The 13,210-nt window shown below is 45.5% G+C and overlaps 1 protein-coding gene across 1 annotated transcript in view; it reads left to right on the top strand.

Annotated features, from left to right (window-relative positions):
* The window catches only part of LOC117442348 (insulin receptor-like), a 125,169-nt gene that overhangs the window by 105,411 nt on the left and 6,548 nt on the right, over nt 1-13,210 (top strand). The window contains 12 exon segments of the mRNA XM_034078341.2: nt 506-700; nt 1,666-1,799; nt 2,451-2,466; nt 2,469-2,603; nt 3,531-3,685; nt 6,005-6,161; nt 6,259-6,355; nt 6,783-6,850; nt 9,348-9,577; nt 10,165-10,275; nt 11,442-11,604; nt 13,002-13,131. Coding sequence (XP_033934232.1) covers nt 506-700; nt 1,666-1,799; nt 2,451-2,466; nt 2,469-2,603; nt 3,531-3,685; nt 6,005-6,161; nt 6,259-6,355; nt 6,783-6,850; nt 9,348-9,577; nt 10,165-10,275; nt 11,442-11,604; nt 13,002-13,131 — 1,591 coding nt within the window.

Below are 13,210 nucleotides of genomic sequence, written 5' to 3'. Positions count from 1 at the left end.
CTCAGGGTTCAGTATCTTGCCCAAGGATACATCGACATGTTGGCTGCACGGGCTGGGATCGAACCCACAACCTTCTGGTTGAAGACCAGTAAGTTACTGAAATCTAGTTACCTAGTACTGATTGGTCAGCTTGTAATGTCTTTATTACCTGATTTAAGATACTACTACGTATTTTTCCTATTGTGCTCAAACTTTGGTTTAGAGAGCTTAACACCCCCAGTCCATTTGAACAGATTCCACATTATGTTATTTTAGACGTTCGTGCCTTTTACCCTAAAATCACCGATCCATTCATCCATCCGAAAACATGTATTTATTTTTCTCACCTTTGACCAAAGAGGCTGTTGTACATTTTCCAAATAAAGATCTGAGGCATAAATCAGAAGAAGTGTTCAAGCCGTGTTTCGAGAGCTCGGATTGTGATATTTTTCATCAACAAGTTTTTGACGGTCGTCCACATTTCGTCCTCTGGTTTCCCCTCACCTGTGTTCTTACGTCTGCACAGGGATGAAGCTGCCGTCCCGGACCCCCACCCACCTGGACAGCGAGGACGAGCAGAAGTGGAACCACACGGACGAACCCAGCTCGGGGGGGCGGTGCTGCGCCTGCCCCAAGACTGACAACCAGCTGAAGAAGGAGCAGGAGGAGATCGAGTACCGCAAGACCTTCGAGAACTACCTGCACAACGAAGTGTTCGACAGCAGGTACACGGCGGGGGGGGGTTAATGTTAAACCCATCTGGATCCAAACCGCAGAACCTACAGAACTCTGCAGAATTAGAAATAGATACTTACACATCCAAGGTAGAAGGAATAAGCACAGAGTGTATGATTACCTACAACCTTGTTTTCGGGGCTCAGGGGGGGGTGCTGTACTCTGGGCCGCGGTTGCCCCTACCCTTTCTCCTCACACACACACACACACACACCACACACACACACACACACACACACACACACACACACACACCACACACACACACAGACAAACAGTCTCTCCCTCCGCTTCCCTTGGGGAGTATTTACTGTGCCCATTATCATTCATGCCAGTCAGAGGTGCTGTCATGCACACTGCCATTTGGACTCTCTCACACACACACACACACACACACACCTCTGAACCCACGATGTTGAATGGGCCAAGGTCAGCTCCACACTCAGAGGACCCTCCTCGTGTTTCACGCCGAGGATGCAGGAAGTGTTTTCCTCCTGACTGAGCGAGGTTCAACATTAACATCTTTCCCATCCAGTATTTCAGAATACAGGTTTTATTTGTGTTTGAAAATGTTTTTGACAAACTTTGAGCATTACCCGAAAGAAATCTACCCGTATCCATCAGCAATGTTCAGATGGCACAGTATACACACAGTTTATTTTACACCAAAGATAGTCGATCGCTCCAACTGTCTTTACAACTATGTGCTCATTAGCACCCTCCTGTGGTGGGGGGCGGTATCTCTTCCAGTAGTGAGAGGGTATTTCTGGTTAATGTCATGCAGTCAGAGTATCTACACTCTGTCACACTGCCAGGGTCTCGTTCAAATCAAATGCTTCTCCCTTTCTATATTCTCTCCTGACTTTTCTGAGAGAAATTTGTGTTAAAATATTTGGTTTTCGGTGACAGTGTCGCTAACATTTCGCTCCACGTGTTTCTGCGCTCCTCCAGATCTTCCCGCCCGCAGACGCTCAGTGGGCGTCGCCAACGCCACGCTTCCTAATTTCTTCCTCACCACGGCTCCCGGTCTGCAGTTCGGCTCCACCACAGCCAGCCCTGAAGACGAAGACGAGGAGGGGTCCAAGGTCTCAAAACACTTTACAAACAACAAAAACAAATTAACCTCATGTCAACAATGTACTGTTCCCAAGCCTGGAATTCCAGTTTTGGACTTGTATGTATTGATACATTAAGTTCCCAATGTGAAGGCACCCAGATCGCATTGCAATTATCTTTAACTACAAATCCAGATTTCTCCATAATAATATCACTAGAATATAGAAATACTGTGTCCTGTGTTGTGTTACATTTACATATTCAATTTTAATCTCCATTTGAGTGGACATTTATTGAAGAAGTATTCTTATAGATATATTATTAGAAAAGGAAATATCACTCTCATATGATTTGGTTTGGTCCTATCGTGTAATATAAGGAAATTAAAACTGAAGTTTCAGCGAGAACTAAAATAGAAATCTATACATCCCTTTTAAACTTTTTTCTTTATTCATAGTTTTTTAATACAATCAAATATGTAAGCCTCTCATGTACACTTAAACTTCACATATTTAATCTTTTGTCTGAAACATTGTCACATAAAGCAGTTACTGTTCACTCAAGTGTCAAAAGAAGATATTTTCCTCTGTGAAATATTGTCCATATGTTTCTTGATTTAACTTGAACTCATATCCCCGTCACCGCTGGAGTACTCACACCGTCTGACGTTTGCTGCTCAGGTGGAGCTGAAGGTGTTCTCCAGGAGTCCCCGGTGATCTCCAACCTGCACCACTTCACCAGCTATAAGATCGAGATCATGGCCTGCACCCACCCCACCGAGACAAAGCGCTGCAGCATGGCCACATACGTCAGCGCCCGCACCATGCCCGAGGGTGAGGACACACACGCCTCACTCACACCTCACACTTCATACCACACTCGGTGGAAAGTTCACTGGGTACAGTAGATGCATGAAAACAAAGTAGAAGCAGCTCTGTCGTCATTATATTCGGATACAAAACTACATTTCACCAGGCTAGTCTCGATGCCGTGAATACATTTAAAAACATCTTTCCTCATCACTTATTTATTTGTATTTTTTAAAACCCTATTTTCTGGGTTTTTAATATGTATGAGAACGAGGAATAGATACAAATGTAATTATTTTCACACACACGAATCATATGCCAAGAATTTACTGTTTTTAAGTACGTACTTTTCGGACTATAAGCCGCGGACTTTTTTCCCCATTTTGTTGTTCAGCTAACTGCCACTAGGGAACTCCTACATCTATGGATTTTACAGGTCAAATTAACCACCTTTAACTCTATGGGCTCTATGACCGGTCCGCGCCCGCCACTCTAAGCGGCGGGGCTCCAGCAGGAAAGCTGGAGGCTGGAAAAGAGTGAGACAGGTAGCGCGCCCAAAGTAAAAGTGGAACCGAGAGAGCAGAACGAGAGCAAGACAGACGGACAATTTAGCTGCTGCGGCTCATATGCAGGTGCGCTTTATAGTCCGACAAGTACGGTATAATATAAGCAATTTTGTGGAATCGTTGGAGTACGCATGGCTTCATGTAAGGAAACGGCATAAGAATAATGTCAGCAAATGTAACATTTTGGTCCCCAATAGTATTGAGATTTCCTGACACATGTAAGAAAGGATTTTATAGTGGGTCAAAATGCATTCAAAGCACATGAGCACCCAAGAAACCACTTTCTAGAGACAGTCGGGAACAAAAGATAGCAACTTGAAGTACATGCAGTTCTTTCCGCCTGCACGTGTTTTTAATGCCGGTCTCCTTGTTGTGGTTCCTGCAGTGAAAGCAGACGAGATCCCGGGCGAGGTGACCCATGAGATTGTGAACGCCGAGCCCCCCTACGTGATGATCAAATGGGAACCGCCCCGCTCCCCGAACGGCCTCATCATCCTGTACGAGGTTTTCTACAGGAAGGTCGGAGAGAATCGGAGGTCAGTATTCAAACATCCAATCCACTTATTTATATAGCACAGTTTAAAAACAGAGGGTTTCCCAAAGTGCTTCACAATGAACATAACCATTATAATAAAATATAATATTACACGAATAGATTAAAAGCACACATAAGAATAAAGGCACATAAAGGCTATGGACAGACAGTAAAAGCATACATATAGGTATGACATAGCTCAGACTGACTGGTAAGCGAGGGAAAAGAGGTGGGTCTTTAGGCGGGACTTAAAAGCTTCAAACATCTCCGCGCCTTTAGGGAGGAGGCAGGAACAAGTCCACTTGGGGGGGAGGAGGTTTCCTTTAGGGAAGGGCACAGGAAACCGAAATGATTTGTAGGAAGGAGAAGCACAAAGAGCAGACGGGTGCATTAGAAACATGGATGCCGGGAAGAAGAGACCCAGGAGAGACAGGCTCTGGTTCTTATACACCCTCCTGGGAACCGAATAAAATACGGTCTTCGAATTTCCTTTTTAGGGTTCAAAAAAACGTCTCGCAATTTAGACTTTTTTTAAATGTCCAGTATGTCCACTCCAGAGGACCTGAAGACTATTCGGTGTGCAAAGACAGCCAGGTAGTAATTGATCCGAACATTGCTGTATATTCGACTTACATATTTTTTTTAAATTCCCAACGTTAGCTAGTTTCTCTGCAGTCATGTCGTTCCAGTGCTCGTGTGTGTGGTTCTGTGAGTGTGTGTGTGTTGTTGTTGTTGTTGTTGTTTACCCTGCAAATGTGAGATCTGGTTTCTCATTGCTATTCCTCGATGCACCGCCTGACCCCAGGAGCCGGCTCTGTTACCATAGCGACAGAGGCAGGCAGGAAGACTGGGATGCAGCAGCAGGGACATCTGCACCGAAAAGAAAAGCAGATTTATTTAAAGAGACGTTGATCACATGTCAGAAGTTCAAATGTAATATATGGTTTATTGCAAAGAGGCGAGATGAACACACGTTGTATATTAACTTTCAATTCACTATTGATTACATGTTAAACTAATTCTTATGCAGTGTGCGTGTTTTGTCGTGCGTGTTTTGTCGTGCGTGTTTTGTCGTGCTCAGGTGTGTGTGTTTTCTCCTACTCAGGTGTGTGTGTTGTCTCCTGCTCAGGGGGGTATACTGCGAAGCAGGATTTTCGCTTAGCCGGCTAAATTCAGGGAAAACTACGGCTTTCCGGTCCTACAAAGCGGGTTCTCTTTTTAGCAGGCTAGATCTCCATGGTAATATATGCTAAGCAGCTAACCTGGTCGGGACCAGGTTAGGTTGCAGGCTAAGAGCTCAACTCAGTGAAAGCACCGCCTGCTGACCAATCAGAGCTCAGTGTGCGGAGTTTTAAAGCGATCAAGTCATATTACAGGAGAAAGGAAATACAGAAAAACTGCCGTTGCAGGAAAGACGGCCGGCAGAAATCACCCGACTGTGTGAACGTGAACATTAATAAAATATCACCTCCATCTTCAGAGCAATCTGACTATTATAACATTAGCGTTAAGAAAGCTTACTTAAATATCAGCCACAACATCAGTAACCGGATCAGAGTAACATTAAGTACAGTCCGCGGCATATCACTTCATAATGTATCATATATCTCCTGATCTGAGTCAGCTGAGCCGTATCTGGCCGTGTGCAACCTCACAGTGTCACATACTGTATGCAGAAGTATTATTTTAAGCAACACATTAAGTTGACGAAACACTCGAGACAAATGTAATTGAAGTCAGATCGTGTTGTTTAGACGGGCAGTGAATATCATAAACCTGTTAATGTACGCATTCAAACACTTGTTCTGCTTCCCAGCTGTGTTCACCTTGCAGGTGCAGCTCTGAGGCTTGATCCTGGATCAAGTGTTTAAGTCATGGATGTTTAAAGGTTTAACTTCTTCATTTTTGACTAGTATTAAAGTTGGACTTTTCATTCAGGAAGTATGACGCTGCGCTGTCAGTGCGCTTCTCCAGTTTGTGATTGGTCGAATGCTCCAAATACCACCCCTTTCATGTGAACGCGCACCCTAACTAGATAGGACACGGCTGGCTTGAGCGATCACTTGATAACAGCGTCGTAGTACAGTTTAGTGAGAGCGCGTATGTTTTGGATTAGGCCAACCGGCTAACTCAAACATATCCAGGTTAGGTTGAACCAGGTTCGTAGCATAGGCCCCAGGTGTGTGTGGTTTCTCCTGCTCAGGTGTGTGTGGTTTCTCCTGCTCAGGTGTGTGTGTTTTCTCCTGCTCAGGTGTGTGTGTTGTCTCCTGCTCAGGTGTGTGTGTTGTCTCCTGCTCAGGCGTGTGTGTGTTTTGTCTCCTCAGGACCACACCGGCTGTGTGTCTCGCCCGGCCTACCTGAAGTCCGGCGGGACGAAGCTGTCTCTGGTTCAGCCGGGGAACTACAGCGTGAGGGTCCGCGCCACCTCGCTGGCAGGGAACGGGTCCTTCACTAAGACCACCTACTTCTTCATGCCTAACCGTAAGACCCCCGGCTGAACAAACCGAGACCTACTTTAGAACGACAGATTATTACTCTTAAATTGAGACCTGACTTTTATACCCGTTTGTTTTCACAGCGGATCAAGGTCTGATCTGGATCGTGATGGGTCCGGTGATCTGCTTCATCCTGCTGCTGTTTGTGGGAGGGGGAGTCTTGGTGATCTTCAAGAAGAGGTAGGATCTTACGTCAGCACAAACTATTTAATTAAAAAAGAAGATTTACTTCAATATAATTAATATCACAATAAATGTACATTTTAAAACGTCAGATTTTTTTTTTTTGATGGTTTTATACAAAGAAATGTAAATACTTTCTTTTTTTGTGTGTTTGAGCTGGTATTGTCGTGTCATCATTCTTTATGTGTATCTTTTGCCTATAAAAATATATATTTTACAATCAAGATGATCCACATATAACCTGAGCTGATTTCCTTTCAAAAACTTCAGTTATATTTTGAAGGATAGGGTTTAACTTTGAATACTTTGAGCCGAGGATCTGTCAGGAGTGTATGACGGGACAAATGAAGAAAGCCATTCTGGAGAAAGTTCACATCGTAATAATGTTGTCGATCTCAAGATGGTTTCTGTGGTTGTGTTTCAGACAAACCGAAGGACCGACCGGAGCTCTGATCACCTCGTCAAACCCCGAGTACATCAGCACCACCGACGGTGAGAAAAGCAAGACATTCAAGACGTGCAACATCTTTTTCTGTGTTTCAAAAGATACGTTATTATTATTTTAGATAAGATTGGATATACTTGATTTATCCCAAATTGGGGATTTTTTTTTTTACTCAGCAGCATGTTGTTAAGGCATTGCACAGGAGATAAAAATGCAAGAAATACAACACAAATATAATAAAATAAAACAAAAATCAGTTTTGAAGGAATGCACTTTTCTATCAGGAAAGACGGTTTTGTAAGAATACATATTCATTGCAGAGATACACAAATTAATGTAATGGTGACTTTGGCGATTAGGCCCCGTTGTGCAGGAAGAGTCATTCGGGAGGGGAGAACCGATCCGATGAAACCCCCCTGGGGTAGAAGACACTGGTGGTGGTGAATGGATAGTTGGGTCGGTCTGAAGGGGAGGGGCTTAGCTTGACCCTGGTGGTGGTGAAGGGATAGTTGGGTCGGTCTGAAGGGGAGGGGCTTAGCTTGAGCCTGGTGGTGGTGAAGGGATAGTTGGGTCGGTCTGAAGGGAGGGGCTTAGCTTGACCCTGGTGGTGGTGAAGGGAGAGTTGGGTCGGTCTGAAGGGGAGGGGCTTAGCTTGACCCTGGTGGTGGTGAAGGGATAGTTGGGTCGGTCTGAAGGGGAGGGGCTTAGCTTGACCCTGGTGGTGGTGAAGGGATAGTTGGGTCGGTCTGAAGGGGAGGGGCTTAGCTTGACCCTGGTGGTGGTGAAGGGATAGTTGGGTCGGTCTGAAGGGGAGGGGCTTAGCTTGACCCTGGTGGTGGTGAAGGGATAGTTGGGGTCGGTCTGAAGGGGAGTGGCTTAGCTTGACCCTGGTGGTGGTGAAGGGATAGTTGGGTCGGTCTGAAGGGGAGGGGCTTAGCTTGACCCTGGTGGTGGTGAATGGATAGTTGGGGTCCGTCTGAAGGGGAGGGGCTTAGCTTGACCCTGGTGGTGGTGAATGGATAGTTGGGGTCGGTCTGAAGGGGAGGGGCTTAGCTTGAACCCTGGTGGTGGTGAATGGATAGTTGGGTCGGTCTGAAGGGGAGGGGCTTAGCTTGACCCTGGGGTGGTGAATGGATAGTAGGGGAAGGGATAGTTGGGGTCGGTCTGAAGGGGAGGGGCTTAGCTTGACCCTGGTGGTGGTGAAGGGATAGTTGGGTCGGTCTGAAGGGGAGGGGCTTAGCTTGACCCTGGTGGTGGTGAATGGATAGTTGGGGTCGGTCTGAAGGGGAGGGGCTTAGCTTGACCCTGGTGGTGGTGAAGGGATAGTTGGGGTCGGTCTGAAGGGGAGGGGCTTAGCTTGACCCTGGTGGTGGTGAATGGATAGTTGGGGGTCGGTCTGAAGGGGAGGGGCTTAGCTTGACCCTGGTGGTGGTGAATGGATAGTTGGGGTCGGTCTGAAGGGGAGGGGCTTAGCTTGACCCTGGATTCAGAGGGACGGGAAAAGGGTTGCGTCGAGTCACCTGAAATGGCAGCTGTCCGAGAGGGGAGGCTTAAAAGGGTTGGCAGAGCGCTATGATAGGCTCTTGGGAATAGAGCGAGGTGATTGGTTGAGCTGGAGAGTGACGCCCCCCGATCACTTATTGAGAGGAGAGAGAGTAGTTACATGGGAATAGTAAATAAGAGTAAAGACGGTTGAACTTAGGCTGAGCTTCAGACAGTTAACATTCTAGAATAATAGACCAATATAGTACTATAGAAATAGAAGCATAACACTACTGTATATACGTTATAAAAGTGTTTAAAGTAGTTGCAGGCTACAGAAAAGTGCTGTACAGTGCACTGGTAGAACACGTTCAACCTCGTGCTGCACACATGGAAGGGAACAGCATCTTGATGGCGACATAGCACTTCTCACACAACACATGCAGCTCAAAGCGCTTTACAAAATGGCACCTCGCAAGTTAAAAACAAACAACAAATTTCACTCAGATTATTTGTTAAGAACTTTAAAAGGTACATGCAGCAAAATATAACATGTCATCAGGTTAATAGACACAAGGAGGGGCAATGCATGATAATTAAAATAAATAATGGTTTCTCTCTGACGGATAACTGAATCGGTGGAACAATATAAAATATAAAACCCCATAAAGCAAAGTGAGCGTATAGGTACAACTATATATAGTTATATATAACTAAACATGGAGAAGCAGCGTTCAGTTGTTATGCTCCAAATATCTGGAGCACTCCCAGAAACCTGCTTTTAAATCCAGGCTGAAGACTTTTCTTTTTGTCGCTGCTTTTAATTGAACTATTCACATCTTAAACTGCACTGTAACTTTTATTCATGTATTTTCTTATTTTAATGTTTATTTTATTATCTTTTCTTTTTAATGACTGTTTTTAAATGCCATTTTCTTAACGTGTTTCATTTTTGTAAAGCACTTTGACTTGCCTTGTGTTGAAAGGGGCTACAGTATATACATAACCTTGCCTTACAACAGAAATACCAATGTAACGGTGCTTTTGTCTTGTTCCGTGCAGTGTATGTCCCCGACGAGTGGGAGGTTCCCCGGGATAAGATCCTGGTGATGCGGGAGCTGGGGCAGGGCTCCTTCGGGATGGTGTACGAGGGTCTCGCCAAGGACATCATCAAAGGAGATCCCGACACGCGCGTCGCTGTGAAGACGGTCAACGAGTCGGCCAGCCTGAGGGAGAGGATCGAGTTCCTGAACGAGGCGTCCGTCATGAAGGCCTTCAGCTGCCACCACGTGGTACGACGCGACGCGACACTTGGTTATTACTCGCACAGCTTCGATGCCAACGTTGGTTATCAGACTCAGAAACAGGTTTAGTACGGAGTAGGTTTACATATACAAGGATTAGCTCACATTGGAATGGATATTTTGTCCGGTGCCTTGCTCAAGGGCACCACGGCAGGGCAGGAGGTGAACTGGGACCTCTCCAAGTAGCAGTCCACACTCCATATTTAGGTCTGGTCGGGGACTTGAACCGGCGACCCTACGGCTCACAGTCCAAGCCCCTACCGGCTGAGCCACTGCCGGACTAGGAACAAACATAAAACTATTCTGCTATCCAATAAAATCAAGTACAAATTCTGTTCGCTGAACATGTAAACATGTGCAGCGAACAGAATGTGCAGTGGCATAGCTGTGCCGTTTGAACAAAGGCAGCACTGTGCAGAAAGGTACGAAGTATACAGGGAATGTGCGTGGCTGTCGACACATGGGAGGAACATCAGTGCTTTAGAGTGCTTTGAAGTGCTCTCCAGCCCCTACAGGTACATATCGTTTCCTTCCTCTGTGTGATGGTGAGTGTGTTTCTTTATTCCGCCCTGCAGGTGCGGTTGTTAGGCGTGGTTTCCAAAGGGCAGCCCACCCTGGTGGTGATGGAGCTGATGACCCACGGAGACCTGAAGAGTTACCTGAGGGCGCTGAGACCCGACTCTGAGGTACGACACACACCATCCCATCGGCAGATCATTACAGCGCTGATGTTATTCAGCTTCTGATATTTAAACACAACTACTCTATTTTATTTGTATTTACTTAACTATTTTATCTGTTTTATTGTGTTGCACTGTTGGAGGAGCCTGTGACCTAAGATTTTCATTGATATATTAGGCAGGCAGGCAGACATAGAGACAGACAGACATAGAGACAGACAGACATAGAGACAGCCAGACATAGAGACAGACAGACAGACAGACATAGAGACAGACAGACATAGAGACAGACATAGAGACAGACAGACAGACATAGAGACAGACAGACATAGAGACAGACAGACATAGAGACAGACAGACATAGAGACAGACAGACATAGAGACAGCCAGACATGGAGACCGACAGACATAGAGACAGACATAGAGACAGACATAGAGACAGACATAGAGACAGACAGACAGACAGACAGACAGACATAGAGACAGACAGACATAGAGGCAGACATAGAGACAGACATAGAGACAGACAGACAGACAGACAGACAGACAGACATAGAGGCAGACATAGAGACAGACATAGAGACAGACAGACAGACATAGAGGCAGACATAGAGACAGACAGAGAGACAGACAGACAGACAGACATAGAGACAGACAGGCAGACAGACAGGCAGACAGACAGACAGGCAGACAGACAGACATAGAGGCAGACATAGAGACAGACATAGAGACAGACAGACAGACAGACATAGAGACAGACATAGAGACAGACATAGAGACAGACATAGAGACAGACAGGCAGACAGACAGACAGACGGACAGACAGACAGACCGGTACTTTATTGATCCCAATTTGGGAAATGTTTGCGTTGCAGCAGCATAAAAAACAAAGCAATGTACATAAGAGAAATTAAGACACTAAAACGGTCCAAAAATATTTCTGAAATAGCATTAAAAAAAATATATATATATATATACGTGGATGTGGAAAATGTACATGTGGAAATACACATTTCCAGTAACAAATATAATGCAGGATATTATTGTGCAAGAAATGGATTACTCAATATGAATTGAATATAAATGTATAACGTACAGTGGGAATTTAAGTCCAGCACGACAATAAAAGCCTTGAGTCTCGAGTCACTGACTGTCTCTTTGTGTTTTCGCAGCACAACCCCACCGGCCGCTCCCCCCCCATCCTGAAGGAGATGATCCAGATGGCCGCAGAGATCGCAGACGGGATGGCTTACCTCAACGCCAAGAAGTTCGTCCACAGAGACCTGGCAGCCAGGAACTGCATGGTGGGCGAGGACTTCACCGTCAAGATCGGAGGTACGGGGAGACCCCATGATCTGTCTATTGGTCTGACTGTAATCACAACCACCACAACAAGACCCTATTCCCATCAAGCTTAGTGGGAGGGTGTAGCGCGGACCACAAGAAGCACTACCGTACTTTTCGGACTATAAGCCGCGACTTTTCCCCCCATTTTTGTTGTACAGCTAACGGCCACTAGGGAACCTCCTACATCTATGGATTTTACAGGTGAAATGAACCACCTTTAACTCTATGGGCTCTATGACCGGTCCGCGCCCGCCACCTTTAAGCGGCGGGCTCCAGCAGGAAAAGCTGGAGGCCGGAAAAGAGTGAGACAGGTAGCGCGCCAAAGTAAAAGTGGAACCGAGAGACAGAACGAGAGCAAGACAGACGGACAATTTAGCTGCTGCGGCTTATATGCAGGTGCGCTTTATAGTCCGACAAGTACGGTACTTAAATTTGTGTAAGGCTTAGTTATATAACGTGGAAGATAGGGTGTTTGTGCTGTGAAATTGAAATAATGGGGGAAATTACTACTTTTTTTAACTCTGAGCATTAAAACACATTTTCGTATTAGTGTCCATGTTGTTTTTACATTTAAAGAAGAATAACATCAACACTTGGGAAATGGGACCGTTGAGCCTTTCTCTCGTTTGTTTTGTTGTTCTTTCTGCGATACCAGTTAACATTTTTAAGACTTTACCCACAAAATGGCCACTTGTTTATGGATTTCTTAGCCTGTTTCCCACCTTGATTTCTGCTAAACAATCAGAACCTCGAGAAACCTTTTAACACCGGGTTGCGTTTAACAACTTAATTACCGTACTTTTCGGACTATAAGCCGCAGCAGCTAAATTGTCCGTCTGTCTTGCTCTCGTTCCGTCTCTCGGTTCCACTTTTACTTTGGCGCGCGACCTGTCTCACTCTTTTCCGGCCTCCAGCTTTTCCTGCTGGAGCCCGCCGCTTAGAGGTGGCGGGCGCGGACCGGTCCTAGAGCCCGTAGTGTTAAAGGTGGTTAATTTGACCTGTAAAATCCATAGATTTAGGAGGTTCCCTAGTGGCCGTTAGCTGTACAAAGAAAATGGGGGGAAAGTCGCGGCTTATAGTCCGAAAAGTACGGTAAACTAAAGCATCCGTTTCCGAACCCTCACACAACAAGTGCTGTATAATCCAACTCTCATTTATCCATTCGTAAACTCACTACTTCACAAACACTTGATTTTTTTTATTGATTCTTTGATCACCAGACAAACAAGGTTATCTTTAAGAATGATAGGTTACACAGATTAAGACATTGATATCATAATGATCCTTTGGCGGTTACGTGTTCTAATTATAGCCGCTAACTGTGTGTTATTTTTTAATTATGTTTATTTAATGTGAATACTGTGTGTGATATCGCTCTCTCGTAGACTTTGGTATGACCCGAGACATTTATGAGACGGACTACTACCGTAAAGGCGGGAAGGGTCTACTTCCTGTCAGGTGGATGGCTCCGGAGTCTCTGAAGGACGGAGTGTTCACCGCCCACTCCGACTGCTGGTGAGTGTCCTCTGAGGCTCCTGTGAAGATATTACAACCCTGAGTACATTACAGGTGTATTTAAACTGTGTGTCCCCGT

This window comes from Pseudochaenichthys georgianus, unplaced genomic scaffold, assembly GCF_902827115.2.
Source record: "Pseudochaenichthys georgianus unplaced genomic scaffold, fPseGeo1.2 scaffold_414_arrow_ctg1, whole genome shotgun sequence".
Classification (NCBI taxonomy): domain Eukaryota; kingdom Metazoa; phylum Chordata; class Actinopteri; order Perciformes; family Channichthyidae; genus Pseudochaenichthys; species Pseudochaenichthys georgianus.
The sequence above is the reverse complement of the archived record's forward strand: the minus strand, read 5'-3'. Positions and strand labels throughout refer to the sequence as shown.